The sequence below is a fragment of the Rattus norvegicus genome, chromosome 9, assembly GCF_021556685.1.
Source record: "Rattus norvegicus strain SHRSP/BbbUtx chromosome 9, alternate assembly SHRSP_T2T, whole genome shotgun sequence".
Classification (NCBI taxonomy): Eukaryota; Metazoa; Chordata; class Mammalia; order Rodentia; family Muridae; genus Rattus; species Rattus norvegicus.
Genome location: NC_141542.1, coordinates 18,330,920 through 18,351,694, shown reverse-complemented (window position 1 = coordinate 18,351,694; position 20,775 = coordinate 18,330,920). Strand labels below are relative to the sequence as shown.

At 41.5% G+C, this 20,775-nt stretch overlaps 1 protein-coding gene and 1 pseudogene across 1 annotated transcript; both read left to right on the top strand.

Moving 5' to 3' along the window:
• The first annotated feature begins 367 nt into the window (after positions 1-367).
• Positions 368-4,130, top strand: LOC148003383 (reticulocalbin-1 pseudogene; annotated as a pseudogene).
• A 7,381-nt stretch (positions 4,131-11,511) lies between these two features.
• LOC134480327 (uncharacterized) lies at positions 11,512-19,777 on the top strand. The gene is made up of 5 exons (XM_087568546.1): positions 11,512-11,685; positions 12,409-12,568; positions 13,900-14,031; positions 14,698-14,881; positions 18,984-19,777. The coding sequence occupies exons 1-5, from the start codon at positions 11,556-11,558 to the stop codon at positions 18,987-18,989; spliced, it is 612 nt and encodes a 203-aa protein (XP_087424672.1). The 5' UTR covers positions 11,512-11,555; the 3' UTR covers positions 18,990-19,777.
• The last annotated feature ends 998 nt before the right edge of the window (positions 19,778-20,775 follow it).

Sequence of the window (20,775 nt, the reverse complement as noted above, 5' to 3'; positions counted from 1 at the left end):
ACATTGCCTGTCTTTAAAGATCAAGTGTATCACCTAACTTTTAAACCAAGAAATGTAGTGTCTTTTTTGCTGCTTGTGTAGCTTTTAGTGATGTATCTTTTCTCCTAGTACATCCTTTGTTTCCATAATTGTTGTTTTCAAGTATATATGATTATCGCTCCTATTTGCAGAGCTATTCAATATTTTCATTGGTTAAATATTTGTGGTGAATTTACATTGTGCTATCAGTAAAATGCTATGTGAAAATTTTAGAGAATATACCGGTTTGGGTAATTTTAATAACCTTTGCCCTCAAGTGGTGGCCTGTTTTCACATTGAAAAGACTGGAATTCATTACCATCCATAGCAGGATTGATAGGGAAGCAAAATGGACAGCGACAGTGTTGTTCTCTTTGACAGTTGTGGGAGCCAAGAAAGAAGTGTGACTTGCTTTTTGTGATTTACCAAATCAAGACTCAGTATCATTACTATAGAAGCCCATGGAAAAAATGATGAGCTTTTCAGACATCACCAGTTAAAGAAATGGTGGTTTTGCTTATATTGAATTCTGAGTTTCAAAGTTATGTTTCATTTTTCTTTATTCCTTAATGAGGCTTTTTATTAAGTTTTTGATTCACCATTACACCCTTAGATGCACAGTGTTAGAATCGTAGTAGGTGCTCAATAAATCACTGGCCATCGGGGAGGAGGAATGTTAAGAAAGTATGTATTTTCTGTAAGTTCTGTTAGTTTGGGACAGGTGGTTTTAGGTTGACCAGTCATAGCTTGGTATCTTGTCCCACATAAGACAACTTGACAGAACCCCCTTTCTGGCCATTATGTTCAACTTATTTTTCTCTTAATCATTCTTGAAAATCATGGAAGTAGTGTGAAAAATTGATTGTACCTGCAGTATAGCAAAAAAGCCCAGTCTAGATAGGTAAGCAGTTATGTTTTCCATGAGCTGATGTCTTAACACATCTAGATTTTAGGGATTTAGTGTTCCGTTTTCTAAACATACATCTTACAGCGTACAGATAACATCGTGATAGAATAAAGGAATCTTTTGATTTAGCACCAAATTCCCTAAAGCAATGACTACTGCACAGCTCTCTTGGCCATATGAATAGCCGAAATTATATTTCACTCTTTTAAAGAAATAATGAAAGCACTTAAGGTTAAGCAAAGCCAATGGAAAAGGTCCCTGTGGTGTTTCTCTTTGGTGCCTTGTGCTCTTTCTCGAGAATGACTTGAAGAAGTCAGGGCGGTCAGGTGGTCAGTTTGGTCAGGCAGTCATGAGCAGATGGTTAAGCGATGTGCTAGGGCCCCATAGGCCAGTGAGCCCAGCTGAAGAGCAGAGGCTAGGCAGTGAGCCCAGCTGAAGAGCAGAGGCTAGCCAGTGAGTCTGACTGAAGAGCAGAGGCTAGCCAGTGAGCCTGACTGAAGAGCAGAGGCTAGGCAGTGAGCCTGACTGAAGAGCAGAGGCTAGCCAGTGAGCCTGACTGAAGAGCAGAGGCTAGGCAGTGAGCCCAGCTGAAGAGCAGAGGCTAGCCACTGAGCCTGACTGAAGAACAGAGGCTAGCCAGTGAGCCTGACTGAAGAGCAGAGGCTAGCCAGTGAGCCTGACTGAAGAGCAGAGGCTAGCCACTGAGCCTGACTGAAGAGCAGAGGCTAGCCACTGAGCCTGACTGAAGAGCAGAGGCTAGCCACTGAGCCTGACTGAAGAGCAGAGGCTAGCCACTGAGCCTGACTGAAGAGCAGAGGCTAGCCACTGAGCCTGACTGAAGAGCACAGGCTAGCCAGTGAGCCAGGCTGAAGGCTGAAGAGCAGTGATTTTAACCTTTATTTATAAGTTCTTCAGTTTTCCTAAAAGACAAAAGTTTGCCTCCATAAAGATTGATTTAAAAGGTTCTCCTTGCTCTCTTCTTATTATTTTCTTTCCTCTTGGTTTTATGACACAATAATTTCCTTACTCTCAAGGCCTTACTCTCAACGCTATGCCTTTACTTCTAAGTTCTTCTTGAGTTCTGTTCTCTTCAGTTCAGTTCTGTCTAAAAAGCTTTCTCTCTCTTTGTCCTCAGCATTTGTATATCTTTCTGAACACAGCATCACATGGTGAAAAGTTTACCACCAGTTTGCACAGGAATTCAAATCATAAGTTGGATAATCAGTTTACGACTGAGAATGTTTACATGCATATCCATGTAGAGTAATCATCAGGATAAACTGTCACCATCTGTCACTGGCTCTGCATGTTCATGGAGAGTTAAAAGCTGTAATTTTTATGAGAAAAGAATAAGTGAAATTGCCTATAGGCAAATCCAGTCAATTATTTACGTTCAGTCCTTGCACCTATAGTAAATCATTAGTTCTCTTTTTATGAACTTTGGTTAATTGGTTTGTACCCTTTTAGCATGGGTTCTAATTTGTAGATGCCTGCTTGGTATTGCAGAAGCAATTCACTCATGAAACTTTAAGAAGGAAGAGTTCTCAATGCAATTTTGATTACCAGAGAAAACATAATAGCTGTCCCATTATAAAGGAGCTTAAAATTACTAATCTAATTTTAAAATTCTTATAGAACCATCATAAGAATTAAGAAATCATCTATTTGTCTGTACATCATCACGCCAAGACAATACATCTTCGTTGCTCTGTGGTGATCTGCTCAAAAGAGTGGGGTAAAGAGCATGACAAATACAGAGGCAGATACTTGCAGCCAACCATTCAGCTGAGAGCAGGGTCCCCAATGGAGGAGTAAGAGAAAGGATTAAGGGAGCTGAAGCGGTTTACAGCCCCATAAGAACAACACTAAGAAACACCCAGAGCTCCCAGGCCCGAAAACACCATCGAAAGAGTACACATGGACAGACCCATGGCTACAGCTGCATATGTAGAAGAGGATGGCCTTCTTGGGCACAAATGGGAGGAGAGGCCCTTGGTCTTGTCAAGGCTTGATGCCCCAGTGTAGGGGAAACCAGAACAGGGAGGCAGGTAGGCCTGGGTGTTTGGGTGGGTGTGATAACACCCTCACAGTAGAAGGGGGAGGGGGTTTTATAAGGGGATTTGTGGAAACCAGGAAAACGGATAACGTTTGAAATGTAACAAAAGCCCTCTCTGGGGAAGGGACAGCGGATAAGGTGCTCTGAGCCCCTACTTCCCTGCTGCCTCCCTTTGATCGCGACTGTGGTGCATGGTGTCAGCCTGGGACTCTCCATGGGCTGCTGCTGGCACTGGTCCTGGCTTACATGGCCAAGAGCATGATGAGCAAGGAGCACATGGTTTGTCCCGATTCAGAGCAGGGTGAGTGGCCACCAGAGAATAAGCACAGCTTCCTGTACGATCATGAGGTCTTCCTGGGCAAGGAGGACTCCAAGACCTTTGATAGCTAATCCTGGACGAGAGCAGGAGAAGTTGGGGAAAATTGTTGATCCAATTGACAGTGATGAAGGCAGCCTTGTTACTACTGAGGACTTGAAAGTTTGGATCAAACAGGTACAGAAAAGATACATCAACCAAAATGTGCCTAAACTCTGGAAGGATTATGATAGGGACATAGATGAAAAATCTCCTGGGAAGAATACAAGCAGGCTACCTATGGCTACTACCTGGGAAACCTTGCTGAATTCCAAGATAGCTCTGATCATCACAACTTTAAAAAGTTGCCTCCACGAGATGAGAGGAAGTTTAAGGCCTTGACGGTGACCTGACAGCTACTCAGGACGGGTTCATTGCTTTTCTGCACTAAGAGGATTTAGAACATATGAAGGAGATTGTAGTTCTGGAAACGCTGGAGAATATCGACAAGAACGGGGATGGTTTTGTGGACTAGGATGAGTACATTGTGGACATCTTTTTCTCACAAGGACAATTGCCCTAAGACATACTGGATTTTGTCTGGGGAGCAGTTCAATGATTTCCCAGATCTGAACAAGGATGGGAAACTGGATTAGGATGAGATTCACCATTGGATCCTCCCTCAGGCCTATGACCATGCACAGGCTGAGGCCCAGCATCTGGTGTATGAGTCAGATAAAAACAAGGATGAGATGCTGACCAAGGAGGAGATTCTAGACAACTGGACCATGTTTGTGGGAAGCCATGCCACCAATTACAGGGAAGATCTTACCAAAAATCATGATGATCTTTGAAAGAAACTCATCCTCATGTGGCCAACAGTCACATGCTTTCTACGGATATTCTGGGTGATTGCTATATTTGTCAAGTATATAGCAGTTGTGTCCCTAAACAATAAGAAACCTTTCTAAAGCTCAAAAAAATCATACATTGCACCACAAACAATAATAGTAGGAGATTTAAACACGCCACTTTAATCAATGGACAGATCAGGGAAACAGAAATTAAACAGAGACACAGAAAGACTAACAGGTTATGAAACAAATGGATTTAACATATATTTATAGAACACTCCACCCTAAAACCAAAGGATATACCTTCTTCTCAGCATCCCATTGTACCTTCTACAAAATTGACCATATAATCGGTCACAAAACAGGCCTCAACAGATACAGAAAGATAGATATAATCCCATGCATCCTTTCAAAAAACCACGGACTAAGGCTGCTGATCAATAACAACAAATAGGACAGAAAGCCCACATATACATGGAAGTTGAAGTCAATGACAACTTGGTCATTGGAGACATAAGAAAGAAATTAAAGACTTCTTAGAATTTAATGAAAATGAAGATACAACATACCCAAACTTATGTGACACAATAAAAGCAGCGCGAAGAGGAAAACTCATAGCTCTGTATGCCTGCAAAAAGAAACAAGAGAGAGCATATGTCAGCAGCTTGACAGCACACCTAAAAGCTCTAGAAAAATTTAAATAAACCCTAGAGGAGTAGAAGGCAGGAAATAATCAAACTCAGGGCTGAAATCAAACAAGAAGAAACAAAACCGAGTATCAAAAGAATCAGCAAACCCAGGAGCTGGTTCTTTGAGAAAATCAACAAGATACATAAAGGCTTAGCCATATTAACCAGAGGTCACAGAGAGTGTATCCAAATTAATAAAATCAGAAATAAAAGGGAGACATAACAACAAAATCTGAAGAAATTAGAAAGATCATCAGATCCTACTACAAAAAAAAATATTCAACAAAACTGGAAAATGTGGAGGAAATGGACAATTTTCTATACAGATACCAGGTACCACAGTTAAATCAGGAACAAATAAACCATCGAAACAACCCCATAACTCATAAAGACATAGAAACTGCTATTAAATATCACCATCCAATAAGAGTCCAGGACCAGATGGATTTAGTGCAGAATTCTATCAGACCTTCATAGAAGACTTCATACCAATACTGTCCAAACTATTCCGCAAAATAGAAACAGACAGAGCACTACCAAACTCCCTCTATGAAGCCACAATTACTCTTATACCTAAACCACACAAAGATACAACAAAGATAGAGAAATTCAGACCTATTTGATTTATGAATATTGATCAAAAATGCTCAATAAAATTCTTGCAAACTGAATCACATCCAAACAATCATCCATCATGGTCAAGTAGGCCTCATGGCAAGGATGCAGGGATGGTTTAATATACGGAAGTCCATCAACGAAATTCATCATATAAACAGAGTCAAAACCACATGATCATTTCATTAGATGCTGAGAAATCATTTGACAAAATTCATTACCCTTTCATTAATAAAGTCCTGGAAAGATCAGGAATTGAAGGCCTGAATCGAAATATAGGAAAATGCAAAATACATCAAACCTGTACCTAACATGAAACTAAACTTAGAGTATTGAAGGAATCCCACTAAAATCAGGGACTAGACAAGGCTGCCCACTCTTTCCCTACTTAAGTACAATATGGTACTTAACGTCCTAGCCATAGCAATCAAAGAATGAAAGTAGGTCAAGGGGAAAAAATTAGAAGGGATGAAGTCAAAACACTAATATTTGAAGATGATATGATAGTCTACTTAAGCAACACCAAAATTCTACCAGAGAACTACTTAACCCGATCAACAACTTCAGCAAACTGTCCGAGTATAAAATTAACCAAAACAATTCAGTAGTCTTTCTCTACTGAAAGGGTACACAGGCTGAGAAAGAAATTAGGAAAATGACACCCTCCACAATAGTCCCAAATAATATAAAATAACTTGCTGTTACTTGAACCAAGCAAGTAAAAAATCTGTATGACAAGAACTTCAAATCTCTGAAGAAATTGAAGAAGGTCTCAGAAGATTGAAAGATCTCCCATGCTCATAGATTGGCAGGATGAATATGGTAAAAAATGACCATTTTGCCAAAGGCAATCTACAGATTCAATGCCATCACTAACAATATTCCTACTCAATTCTTTATAAAGGTAGAAAGTGCAATTTGCCGTCATTTGGTATACCATAAAACCCAGGATAGCAAAACTATACTCAACAATAAAAGACCTTCCGGGGGAATCACCATCTCTGACCTCAAGCAGTATTACAGAGCAATAGTTTGTATGGTATTGGCATACAGACAGGCAGCTCAGGGGAACATAATTGAAGACACAGAAAGGAACCCACACACCTATGGTCATTTGATCTTTGACAAAGGAGGTAAAACATCCAATGGAAGAAAGATAGTATTTTTAACAAATGGTGCTGGTTCAACTGGAGGTCAACATGTAGAAGAATGCAAGTTGACCCATCCTTATTACCCTGTACAAAGCTTAAGTCCAAGTGGATCAAGGACCTCCACATCAAACCAGATACACTAAAAGTAATGGATAAAAAGTAGGGAAGAGTCTCGAAGACATGAGCACTAAGGAAAATTTCCTGAACAAAATACCAATGGCTTATGCTTTAAGATCAAGAATCGACAATTGGGACCTCATAAAACTGAAAAGCTTCTGTAAGGCAAAGGACAGTGTCATTAGGACAAAAAGGCAACCCACAGATTGGGAAAAAATCTTTACCAATCCTGCATCTGATGGAGGGCTTATATCCAAAGTATACACAAAACAGAAGAAGTTAGAGTACAGAGAGCCAAACACCCCTCTTAATAAATGGGGTTCAGAGCTGAAGAAAACATTCTCAGCTGAGGAATATAGAATAGCGAAAAGCCCCTAAAGAAATGCTCAATATCCTTAGTCATCAGAGAAATGCAAATCAAAACAACCCTAAGAATCCACCTCACACCAGTCAGGGTGGCTAAGATCAAAAAATCAGGTAACAACAGATGCTGGCAAGGATGTGGAGAAAGAGGACCACTTGTCGATTGTAGCTGGGATTGCAAACTGGTACAAGCACTCTGGAAATCAGTCTGAAGGTTCCTCAGAATTTGGACATTGCACTACCTGAGCACACAGCTATACCTGTCCTGGGCATATACCCAAAAGATTCTCCAACATACAACAACACATATGATCCACTATGTTCATAGCAGCCTTATTCATAATAGCCAGAAGCTGGAATGAACCCAGATGCCCTTCAACAGAGGAATGGATTCGAAAAATGTGGTACATCTACACAATGGAGTACCACTCAGCTATCAAAAACAATGACTATGTTCAATTCATAGGCAAATGGAAAGAACTAGAAAATATCATCCACAGTGAGGTAATCCAATCACAGAAAAGCACACTTGGTATGCTCTTGGGAGCGATGGCCTTGAAGCCCTCCATTATTGATGTTATTATTATGGTTAGCTTTAAGTATGACTGGGTTCATGGAAAATCCCCAGCCAGCTGCAGAAGACTAATACAAATGTGGTGGTCATGATGAATAATCATATGATAATGTCTGACATTAAGATACCCAAAGTCATGACCTGTAACCTTTCTGAAAAACCAACATCCTACTGACAAATAGATATGACAAACCTGTGACCTTTCTGACAACCTGTCAACATCAGCTGATTCCCTGACCACAGGACTATTGTGTCCTTGGCGTGGGTAAATGTTTCTTAATTCCCCCCTCTCTCTGTTACCCATTTTATGGTACAAATTCAGCGTTGGGGAAAAATAAAATTGTCGCCTTGATCAGACTCTTGTCTTGGAGTCCTTCTTCACCTCTCTTGTCCCTCATTCTCTTCCAGGTACTCAGCACCCCTCGTTGACAGTATGTACTCATTGATAAGTGGATATTGACCAAAACCTCAAATTACCCAAGATGCAATCTACAGATCTCAGGAAACTCCAGAAGAAGGATGACCAAAGTGCAGATGTTCCCACTCCTTCTTAAAATGGGGAACGAAAATATCCATAGGAGGGGATATGGAGGCCAAATCTAAAGCAGAGACCGAAGGAACAGCCATTAAGAGTCTGCCCCACATGTGGCCATATATATACAGCCACCAAAACTAGGTAAGATTGGCGAAGCTAAAAAGTGCTTACTGAAAGGGACAGAATATGCATCTCCACTGAGAGACACATCCAGGGCATGTCAAATAAAGAGTTCAGTGCTGGTAGTAAAGTGCTGAACTGAGAACAGGACGCCCTTTATGGGAATTAGAAGAAGGATTCAAAGAGCTGAAGGGCTTGCAACCCCATAAGAACAGCAATGCCAACCAAATAAACCACTAGCAAAAGACTATAGGTGGACTGATCCAGGGGTACAACTGCATATGTAGGAGAGAATATACTTGTTGGGGCACCTGTGGAAGGGGAAGCCCTTGTTCTTAACAAGGTTGGACCCTGAGTGCATGGAAATGTCCGGGACGGGGTTTCTAAGTGGCATGGATTGGGGGACCATACATATGGGAGAGGGCACGGCAGGGGGGCTTATGGACCAAAAGCTGGGAAAGGGAATAACGTTTGAATAAAACATATATATCTATTAAAAAAAACTGAAATTTAAAAAATGATACTAATACCAAAAATAATCAAAAAATGTGAATAAGAAAGAAATTTTAGGTTTTGGAAAAAGATGAATGCCAGGTATTTGAAAAACTGTATGACCATGGTAAACACTTTAATATACTTGAGAAATTTTTTACATGTTAATGAACTGCATCTTTTTTTTAAATAGTGAATGGAAATCCAGTCCCTTCCTGGCTGTGAGGCTGGGGATCCAGATGTAGTGGAATTCATTATTTGTTGGTCCTGAACCTTTGAGCCTGCTTCTAACTCAGCTTATGCCAAGGAAACTAGGCCAGGGTGATGTCTAAGCCATTGACCAAACTATCTGGACTAACAATCACAGGTGAAATTCCACCTTGTAAATGGGAGGAGAGGAATAAAAGATACCTTTAAGAATTTAAAAAAGATGAAATGTACCCAAAAAAATCCAATAAAAAAGTTTAAAATAAAAATAACTTAGGAAATACAAAATACTGGGGTACGATTCCACAATCATGATGTGTTTCTTCTTTGATAGCTTACAGGTTAATTTACTTCTCTATAACTGTTTTCTTATTTGAAAGTAAGTAATGGCATCATCTGTGGAGTGATGGTGAGAACAAAAGCTTTGCCGAACTTGAATAATCGATCCCTCCCGAGCATGTGCTTAACATTCTAAGCACAGGGAAATTTCCTGAGGGGATGAAAAAACAAAATCCAAACATAAAACAGGAACAACAATGATGTAAAAACATTCTGCACTCTGGGTATGAAGGCATGTTACAACTTTAATCAGCTTTGTAGGTATTTCTACTAATCCCACAAAGAAACAAAAATCCTATCACAGTCCTAGCAGTTGCATCCAACAAAGAGAGAGCTGTGAGGTAGTGCGTGCTGCTTCTTTCCCCAAATACCCCTGGGCCTCAGGCCTGCACTCAGTGAGTTGGACCAAGAGCAGCCAGGTTGAAATTCCTGCTGCCATGGCAGGATTCTGCAGGAACATTTCCCTTTGACAACAACGAACCTGTGTGGAGGAGATCTCTTGGTGAGTCCTCAAGGACTCTACATGTCCTATTCTACAGGGAGAAGCCCTGCCAGGTCTTTGGCAAGGCCAGCCATTTGTATGGGGAAGTCTCTGGTCCTGTGGCAGAGAACGAGGAATGGCAGAAAGAATGGCAGCGCCACTGAGATCAAAGGATAACCCTTCTAGGCCTATGACCTCCTAATTAATTTATCTTTCACCCGATGCCCTATTCACATTTTCTTAATCTCATACAACTGTGATCTTGATGAGCAGCTGGGCTCTTGTTTTCTTAATCAGTTCTTTGTTGTAACAGACCTTTTTAACTTACTCCAGCCCCTGAGACTTATTCATACCTTCTGTATGCAGTAGGACCCTTGGTGGGACTGTCATTTCGAAAATAGAAGGTTCGGTAATCCAAAAGATTGGACTCCAGTTTTCCTCAGGCCAGGAAAGAAGTCAGCCACCATTAGTAAAAGAGCAAGGGAAAAATTACATAGGAAAATCAAGTGGCTTAATCAGAAGAAAAGATCCTCAACTTCTAAGGCCCGCACATCTGCACCCCTCTCTTCTGAGCTTTGTATAGTGATGTTGTATAACTCCAGATGGTAGTAAAAGGCAGAGTTCTTCCCAGAAAGGTCAGACATGATTTTCACTCTTACATCTCTGAGGTGGGCTGGCATTATAGCACACATTCATGTTGAATTATTATAACACCTATGATAAGAAGACATAATCCGTATATCACAATGCCAAATAGACTCCCTCCTGAACGTATGGACCCATTAAAATTGAGGTTCAACCTGAACTCAGGCCATTCCACTCCCTTCCCGTCCTCCTGATTCTTATGTTTGCTACAAGTAAAAGATCATGTTGTAGTCCCCAATATTCTCATGCCTAGACTTGTCTATTCACGGAGAAGGATATTGGAGAAGTGATGGTTATATAGTTACAATGTAGTAACACAAGGTCCAGGTTGACATTTGCTCACTGATGTCCAATTTAATTGTCTTGTTATATTTGAGAAAGGGAGGATGTCCTCCATAATATATAAAACAGACAGAAATTTATTGTTTTATATATGCTCTGTAGTTGATCCCTATGTTCCCAAGGAAAAGGAGTTTTTATTGCAAAAAAATAGGATTATAGACCATTGATTTTGTGAAATACATGGATATGTAAATGGAAACAATGTCGGCTTTCAAGGACTGCACAGTAAGCAAATATTTCCAGGTTTTATACACTCAGAGGTATAGAAGAAATATATTGGCCTCCAGAAAAAGGGAAAAGCTTAGAAATCGAAATACATGTCACATGCATTGTCTCGAGTAGTAGATTTACTTTTAAGAAAAGTCTCCCTCCTCCTTGGTCCCTAGAGATTTGGGTGCTAAGAAAAATCTGTTCTCCAATTCAGGGTTGTAAGAAACCCTCCGCAGCAAAAGCATTGTTGACTTCAAATGAAGCAGAGAGACATATCTAGCTTTGAAATAGAGGTTGCCAAATGGTATTCGCAGTGACACATGGGAGACTGGAGGAAAGGGTCCCCACAGAAATTCATCAGTGTGCGGAGAGCTGGTTAGTAGGTAGGCCATAGAATTTTCCAGTGACATCATCAGTAAGCCCTTCACTGGACACTCTATTGTATCTACGAGATCCCTAGAATCTTCTGTGATGTCACCAGTGTTGTGGTGACACCAACTGCCTTTGGGATATTACTTCAGTTCCCTTTGGGTTCACAAGCAGGCATGTTTCGCCAGCTGCTCAGGCTATTTCGGAAGGAAAGTGTTGATCAAGGAGAGACCGCACCAGGTCAGAGGGAAGCTGACCCCCTCTCTAGTGAAACAGGAAGGAGGAAATCATTCTTGGGAAGGCTTGGTGAGTCGTGGGCAGAGTTGGGGAACATCCTCAAGGAGGTAGGTTTGAGATGTGCCTTCTAAGACTAGGCCTTACAAGCAGGAGCCTTGGGATTTTTCAAAGGCAAACCAAGAGTCAGGAGTTCCTGATCTTTAATTTGAGAGAAAGCCATAAAGTTGTAAGACTTCAGTGTCTTTTCTTGAAGCTTTTTAACTATGAGTGTCAATGATTGGCAGGAGGAGACACAGTGAGATTAACAATGTGACCATCCATGGTTGGGAGCTGAAGCACTTCATCCTCTAGAGTACTGTAGGTTACATAAGTGTCTGATGGCGAGAACAAGGAAGGATGCACCCCTAGTCATGAATTGAGTTCTCAGACACTTTGGGCTGGACCACACTTGGTTAGAGCTTGATGGTGCTAAACATTATGAAGTCATTATGAACTCCAGGATTATCTGCACCACATCTGATATAACAATGTCGCAGATGTTTATGTCTCAGTCATATTATAACTTTCAGTGCCGCGGGTTGTGTAATAGTGAGTGTGGCACTTGTATGGCATTAGAGGTTGGGAACAGGGACATAGCTTAAGAATCAACCTTTAAGAAAGCTTTTCTGCTCTTTCACGAATTCACCCAGTCTCTACCATTTCCCCTTCCTCAACCTCCTTTTCGGATTCAGAATGATCTATTCTGCCCATTGGTTCAAATATGCAAATTCACTTGGGTTTATCTATCTACAGATTTTGGTAGGAAGGCATCATCCCAAAATGTCATCAGTAAGCAAGAGGAGTGTCTAAAGGAACTGGAGGAACTCAAATTTGAAATCCAGAAGTGTCAATTCGAGAGGGATGAACTTTATCAAATTCTGGATCTTTATATCTATGATGAGTGGGACCACAGGTAGTCATTATGCCCAGTAACCTTTTCACTGTCTTGCGCTCTCTCTCTGCTACCTCAAGATTTACTCATAGCACGAGAAAGTTTCACCTCTCATCCTGGATTTTAAGGAGATTTGGCAGGCATTTGCTTGTGAGATGAGCTAGGTGCTGTGTGTTTAGGGTCAACCTCTTTTGTACTTGACCCTGAGCCTCTTGGATTAGCATTGGTTCTGTCAACAGCTAGAATGACCTTGTCACACTTGCTGCAACTGTGTGTGTGAATGAAATGCCTGCATGTCATCACTCTTTCCTGTGAATTTGTTCATTATACACTGATTCTATGGCACCTCCATGGATGTAGTTGGCATTCTAAATGTGTTTGGATATGGGTGGTGTGTATATATGTGGCAGTATTTGTTGGTGGTTTACTCTGGATCAGGACGTCTGGGACCTTTGAATGGGTCTGAGGATTTGTTTGATCAACACTTTGCAGGTCATGATAGTGATGAGTACATGGAGGCCCACACTGATCAACACAGCACTTTGCTCCTTCTGTATACCTTGGTGGCACACAGGACTCTCCTGAGGGGAGGAGGTGCTATAAATCCTCTTCCCTGTCAAACATACTTATGCCCTCTGGGAATTCATGTAACGATAGAAACCAAGGATTGAGTATACCTGCTTTGAAAACAAGAGAAATGTCATCACAGCTTTCTCTTGGGCCCAAAGCTGTGGCACAGACTGGAGGAATCTTCTTCCTGAACTAGTGAATTCCATCATGCTTACCTGGCCAGCTCTTGAAGGTCAGGTCCCTCCAACTGGTACCGTGACTCTGTTGTCCTGTGCCCGGGATAATAAACTTAACCAGTACAAATACTTTGAAGGAGCAAGTATGTGGAACATACTGAGTTTAAGTAATAGAGAGAACAGTCTGATTTTACCTAATTTGTTTCACCTGCTTTGATCTTTAGTTTTTTTTATTTTTTTAACTATCCAGGGATTGTTTATTGTGACCTAGAAATGGTCACTGTGGTCTTGACAGTTGTTATTCCCAAACAGGCAGCTCTCAGGCTCTGCCCCTCCTATATAGTGAGTCTTTGCAGAACCATATCTCTCAGGATTCCAAGGAATCCTTATTTCAAAACAAATGTTTGCTTATTTACATAGAAATATTTTCTGTGGATTGAGTCTCACTGTTGGGTTTTGGTCTGGTTTTTGAGTTTGCCATTTTCTTCCCTTCCACCATTCCTTGAATTTGAAATTTTTTATTATATATTTTTATTTACATTTCACCTAATTCTGAAATCGTGAGTTCAAAACATTATTTGTTCCTTTGGCCATGACCTAACCCAGGCTGCATGTCGAATTGCCAGTCCTTCAATCTGAACATGAGATGAGAATGATGGCTATGCAAATGATGACCCACTCAATAAGTGATGCCATGGAGAGGTACAAGGAGCTCATACAAGTGAACAGTTCCTACCGGTGAGTCGCTGACAGAGATGAGAACCCAGCACTAGGCAGGGAATGCTTCTGTCCTGCATGACTTTAACAAAAGTCAGGGCTCTGGTTCCATGGTGTTTGACTCTTAACAAGAAGCCTGCCTTGTGGCAAGGGTCTTAGATTTGTAGCTCTTGGACTCAGTTGTCCTACATGTGAAGGGTGTAGAAGACCCTCCAATTGTTATTTTCCCCGTTAAAGTTCCTCTAGATAGAAAAGGTTTGCACCATGATGGGAATATCAATCAACTCTGAATCTCTAGGACTCTGACAGGAGATTTAAAGATCTGTGATCCATGAGAAACACATGGAAAGAGTCTATATCTATTGGGTCTTCAACTACCCCTCAGAGGGGCTTTTCCCAGAACGTGAAGATGGTTTCACCATACCATGGACATACGAGCTCCCTTATGGACCATCTCTTCTTCCTTGATTTATATAAACCGTCTTAGTGTCAGGATTTTCAGAAGTACTTTGATTCACAGGGATGTGTCCTCTGGATTTGACCTCCTCTAATTGGTGCTAACCTGCATAGTGTGGCTCTATTCTGGGGATTTCTGAAGATGAGGACCCTGAAGGGATGATTGTACTTGCAGGAGTGACAGGCAAATAGAAGCTGGCTGGGATTTACCATTTTTTGTTTGTGGTTCAGCATCAGGCACTCCCAGCTCCTGCGTGAACAAGCTCAATTGAAGAACAATATACAGATTTTGCTGAATGAGAAGAGAGAACTGCTGGTGGAGCAGACTGAACTGCCAGCATCTTCTGTGGAGACAAATAGGCTCTGTGAAGAGGCCGGAATGAACATCTGTGTCCCCAGAGCCAAGCAACAGCAGGTAGGGTTAGGGCTCAGGGTCAGGTTGTCCTCATGTCTTACCATAAACATAGACAAACCAATGTAACTGTCTATTGACTGATACATGTCCTGTCCTCCGTCTCATCCAAGTGTTCATTCATGTGATGGTTTACAAGGCTTTCAGTGGATAGCACCTTTTCAAGAAACTGCCTGTTTGGAAAGCAAATGCTCCTGCTTTTGAGAATCTGCAGTTTATTAAGGGAGATAGGTTGATCACACAGCAGAGCACTACATGCCATTATGGATGGAGGGTGCTATGTGGGAGCCCCTCTTTAGAATAGAGCAGGGCTTTGAGGGATGAAGCAAAAGCCCAGAGCCCATTTTCTTTACAGGGATCGTGTGAGACTCATGAAGTAAGTAGTTTTCAAGGAGGAGAGCCTGGTGGAAATGCCAAAGAAATGGTTCTCATTGTCATTTGTGGTGGCTTTTGTTCTTCCTCCCCTCATGTCCCTGTATATGAAGATGGTGACTTCATGCTTCATAGATCTTGGGTAACTACAGAGCCTGTGTATCAGCATGTCAATCCTGTCTTATTTGAGTGCTCCTGGAGAGTTCATAACTGGGCCTTACAACCTGAAGCTGGTTAGAAGAGAAAGGATGTGGAAAAGGTTTCTCAAAGGCTGAGGGTTGGCATGAGAGACTTGAGACTTCAAGAACAAAGTTATCCATATGTACCCCCAATTCTCACCAAGAAAGGTGCATTGCTGTGCTGACCTGCATCATAGGGAGCATGCGGGGAGGCCAGTTCATGACATGCAGTTTTGTCCAGTCATTATCTAACTTAGTCCTTTAAGCCTAGGTCTCTCAACAAACATGAAGCTTCCTGTTTTGTGATGGCCAGCAGTCTTTGCATCATTTGTCCAGTTCCAAGATTAGCCCCCTCTCTTATTTGTCTCAACACATTCTTAAACCATTCAGCTATTTTAAAAATAAGGATTAGATTTCTTCACTTTACCTGAACAGAGTTATCCCCCGGGAAGATTCTGGATTGTCTTATTGGCTTCACCATGATCTTGCATGGAATCCTAGAGTGCAACCCTCTGCTGACATTGCTTTGCTGACTATATCATGGGCACTGCATTCTTTCAGGATAGATTCTCTCTCAATATTGTACACAGTGCTGCATTTCAGGAAATTCACTGTATGTTATTTATTTAGCCTTTTTCTGACTGACATTGAGGTTGTTTTAATACCACAGGAACTCTAATGTGATCAAATGTTCCTGGGAACTGACCATGAGTCACTGTCTCCTCTGGTGTTTCCAAAGTCTTCTATGAAGGAAACAGGGTAGTTTTAGTGAGGGGCCTATGATGAGTCAGCATAGAGCTTGATGGAGTCTTTTCCTAGAAATCTCTCTTGGGGATTTGATGTTGTGTTGTTTAGGCTATCTGTGCAGAACATGTAACTTACTTGTCGGACCAGCAAGTATCTGCATAGAAATGTTTCCTGAAGTGGAAATGAGTACAGGCCAGGGCAGCACATCTTACTTGTGTCTAAGAGACTTGTACACAGCATTGTTCCCACTAATTCCTCACTCAACAGGAAATGTGCTGCATAAGAGCAAAGTTTTCATTTGTGCATGCGAGTGTGTATCTGTGTGTCTGTGTTTGTGTGTGTGTTTGTGTGTGTGTGTGTGTGTGTGTTTGCAGTAGTGAACGTGTGTTTCCCTGATTTTCCAAGTTTCATGAGAAAAGTACTCTAAGCGTTCACTTTACATCCATGAAACATGAAATAGAGCTGCCCAGTCATTTGGCATCTCCATCTAGCTCTGTACAGCAAAAGGACACTTAAATTACTAATTTATTCTGTTTCCAAAAATTTCAGAAGACAATTATCTTGTGAAGTCTGGGGGAGGAGTGGAAATATGTTCAAGTGAGTCGTGTTTCACAGGGGTAACAAATGGTACAGGCCTAGAGCTTGCAGGTCCCTTTTTGTTAAGGTGTAGAAGCAGGACAATAAAATCCTTTAGAAATGCAACCCCCAAAAAGAGGACACAAAAACACCTGTAAAGTTAGATATTCAAGTGATTACGGGCAAAACTACTGATCTGCATTGAAATCCTTTGGAGCACATCAAAGGAATGGAGTACTGGGAGGTAAGGGCAAGGCTTCTCTAGAAAAATCCATGAGTTTATTCTGCTTCTCTGTTCTTTGTGAATTGTGAAAGCCCACTGGAAGGTTATGTCACTCACTGTGTCTTCTCCAAGGTTGCTTTCCACATTGCCTGCTACCATTTCTTTCGAGCTATCTTGGCACACTACAACTTCCCCTGGGAGTTTGGCTTGGATTTTATTCATTGAGAATTTGAGTTGCTTGGAATTGTATCGTCATCCAGAAAATGTCCCATAGCTATGCTGTGGTGCAAGAACAGGGCAGTTTCAGGAACCCCTTTAGGTGCACAGTTAATCCAAAGCACTCCTCTATGTTATCTGTGTAGCATTCTGCAAGTGCTGTCGATCAACATCATTTTCTCTCAGTTAATTTCAGCCTCAATGGGTTAGGAGAAATGATGAGCTTCAAATGGGTCTGACAGTGTAAGAACAGGTAGCCCTATGAGAAGCCATGTTCAGAAAGTGGAACAGAAGTTTTAGTTAACCCAGTGATTCCACAACAAGGAGTAGGTATTGCCATTGCAACTAGGGAGCATCAGTGTTGTAGTGGTCCCAGAGTAACCTTGAAGGAGAATCTATCCAGACGTCCATCAGCCAAGGAGTAAAAGTGTACATACGATGGAGCCCTTCCATAGATTCTGATTCAGTGTGAGATAATCCATGCAAGCTTTCACTTACTTATTCAAATTATCTGTGGAACAATCACATTACGGGGAGAAAATTTGTTGATTTGGATCCTGGTTATGGAGATTTCCTATGATTCTAGCTTTGGGCATGAAGTCACTCAGGCTATGGTAAAGACAGCTCTGATTAGAAGAAGTTGCACACTTTGGGGAAAGTCTGAAAGAGTGAACAAGAACAAGAGTCTAGTCCACCACCAACATATGATCCTTTGCTGAGCAACAAGACAGCTCTACACAGCCTTTGGGACTTGCTAAGCCAGATTGTTAATGGAGAAAGAACCCTGAGTCTATGACGGTTTATGGGAGGACAGCACATCACTGACTGAGCTGTCTATAGGTCTGGCCACTATGTACATATCCCACTCAACATTTGTTTTTATGTCTCCAGCGAATCCTGGGGAATCTTTACATTAAGCATTAATGTTCAGGTAGGAACATAGGCTGGAAGAGGCCATTTGAATATCCTTCCCTATATAAATATCCTTTTTGGGTGGATGACCACCCCACCTGGATTTCAGCCTCAGGCAGTTAAAGAGCTACTCAGAGTATTGTTCTGGTACAGTTCATGTGAATTTTGCCCATGAAACAATATATATGATCCTCTGGATTTCTTGCTATGTTCTACTCCTTTCTTCCTGTGATCTCTCCGGAAAGATCTGAGGACATTTTCTCTTCTGTCCTCTCACAAATTGCCTTACACGAGCCATAGACTTACAGGGTGCTGTTCTGTTTCTACATCACACTCACTTATACTGTCCGTGTGTACGCTGGGAAGATTTGCATGGAGCACATTCTCAGTGATTACAGGATCTGTGCAATTCCCATGGATTTGATGTGAGATGGCTTCCCTGTGTATTTGCAGACTCAGTGGTTACAAATGGAAACTAGACGGGTTCCTTCAGTGCTAACATAATCAGAAATTTCACCTCAATTCTGGGCATATTCTCCAGAAGGGATCCACATGGTATTCTAGGTTGCTCATACCTCTCTTGAACTCAGATTCAGACATAGCTACAATGTTATTATTCAATGTCATATACCTGGACCAGTGGGAAAAAATGCTCATTTTTCTCTTAATCCCAGCACAGTGCATAGTCCACAGTTCAAATTCTAGCAGTGTTAAAAGCTGAGATATAAATCCAAGCCCAGGTACTCTATGTCACTTGGGGATGCTGGGACTGACCTCAGCTGACAGGTCATGCTGGATTGTCCAACTGAACAGAGCTGATGTAAGAGGGAGAGCTGAATTGACAACCACTCAATAAATCTTTATTCCCTTGCTCTGCTAGGTCTGAAATTCTCCAGCAGAAACTCGAACATGACACAGATCAGGACAAGATCTCCTTTGGAGAGAAGAGCTACAGGAGGAGAACTAAGTGTGCACAGCAAATACACCACTATTGCGTCTCATCTGTAGTGTCCATAGCAATTGTGGACTGCATTTTCCTCCTTTAGTTTAACTTCTTTGGATTGAATAGGCCTTACTTTCACCTCAGCCTCTCCAACAAGTGTGCACTTTTTGAGGGACTCAGAGAAGTGCTGATGCAGATCAATCAAGAGCTGCTGGTCATCCAGAAAGACTGTGCACGTGTAAATTTGTACTTGTCCTGATGGGTCATCCAGAAGAGTATCATGGAGATCAGTTCACAACATTGGAAAGACTTTGTGACAAAGTCTGTAATATCATTTATACTCAGTATTGGTAGGCTTTTTCCTAAATACCCCCACTCCAACAAAACAGACCTACTTCCCCTCCTCTCGAAAAGATTGTTACCATCACTAACTGCTTGTCTACTATGTCTCCAAGGCAAGACACAGGCTATAAGTCTATTCTGCAAAAGGAGCAGCAAAAGAATGCTTAGCGCAATTCTTCTATTTAAAGTTTGGTTAATTTTTAATTGTTTTGGTTATTTGGTTTTCCTTCTATTCATTTGAAGATTTGTTATTTATCTGTTGTTGTTGTTTTGTTCATTTGCTTTTCTCTTTTGATAAGGATATAGACTGTATATATTGACTACCTGCATCTGGTTACTATCAAGTAAATTGGATGTATTCTGGTCAATAAAGGAGTAATCTCAAACTCTTCACTCTTAAGAACCTTCTTTATTGATCATTAGTGTCAACATCTGAAGTCCCACAGCTATCAGGGAGGGATGGATCTCTGAATTCTCATGGGGACTGGGCATCAAATCACTTCCCAGTCAGACTGAGATTCACAGGCATTTATACAGTCACTGTGCACTGTGTTTCCAACTCTGAATTTCAACTTCATCATGCATACATTACCCACTGTGTATGCTTGCTGTCAAATATATAGTTACCTCTAAATTATACTCTGTCGATGAGAGTTTTGACCAAATTAATAGGATAAACATTAATTTTTTTGTAACACCTCCCAGGACATATAAACATGGTATAAGGGAGTTTAAAGCCATCGGGAATCCTGCACCCAAATCCCGGGGCAGAAAATGCTGAACACCCAGGAATTCAGATAATCCTGAGACCACAGGACAGAAAGCCACTTCTGACCAGCTCTGCCCACATCTCTGGCCCAATATTAATCTGCATGGTGCCTCTGGAAACAGGAAAAGAAGAGCAGTCAGTGGCAGGAACCTGCTTGGTCTAACCTGGACACAGAACCTACCTGGGCCCTGAGCATATTTGAAGAAAACCATAGGCATACAATTCTCTGTTTCCTGACTGTGGCTTTTTTTGATTCGAAGCTCAAAATACCATTTTGTTGTTGTTGATTTTTAGTTGGATATTTTTCATTTCGAATTCAAATCTTATTCCTTCCTCGTTTTCCAGAAATAAGTCTGAATACCATCGCCCGCCACCTCTGCTATACAGGTATTTCCTTCACCAGCCATCCACTTTCCCAGCCTAGGCAGGACCAAGGGCTGTTCATTCCATTTGTGCCCAAGAAGACCATCCTCTGACACACATGCAGATGAGGCCATGGCACAGTCCCTGTATAGTGATTGTGTAGTGGTTTAGTCTCTGGGATCTCTGCTTGGCAGGCATGGTTGTCCTTATGGGGTTGCAAGTCCCTTCAGCTCTTTCAATCTTTCTATAATTCCT

Excerpts from the sequence above, each read along its gene's own strand:
- LOC134480327 (XM_087568546.1), top strand. The coding sequence starts at position 11,556 with ATGTTTCGCCAGCTGCTCAGGCTATTTCGGAAGGAAAGTGTTGATCAA. Across the intron at positions 11,686-12,408 it reads ATCATTCTTGGGAAGGCTTG|ATTTTGGTAGGAAGGCATCA; the intron begins GTGAGTCGTGGG and ends ATCTATCTACAG. Across the intron at positions 14,032-14,697 it reads CAAGTGAACAGTTCCTACCG|CATCAGGCACTCCCAGCTCC; the intron begins GTGAGTCGCTGA and ends TTTGTGGTTCAG.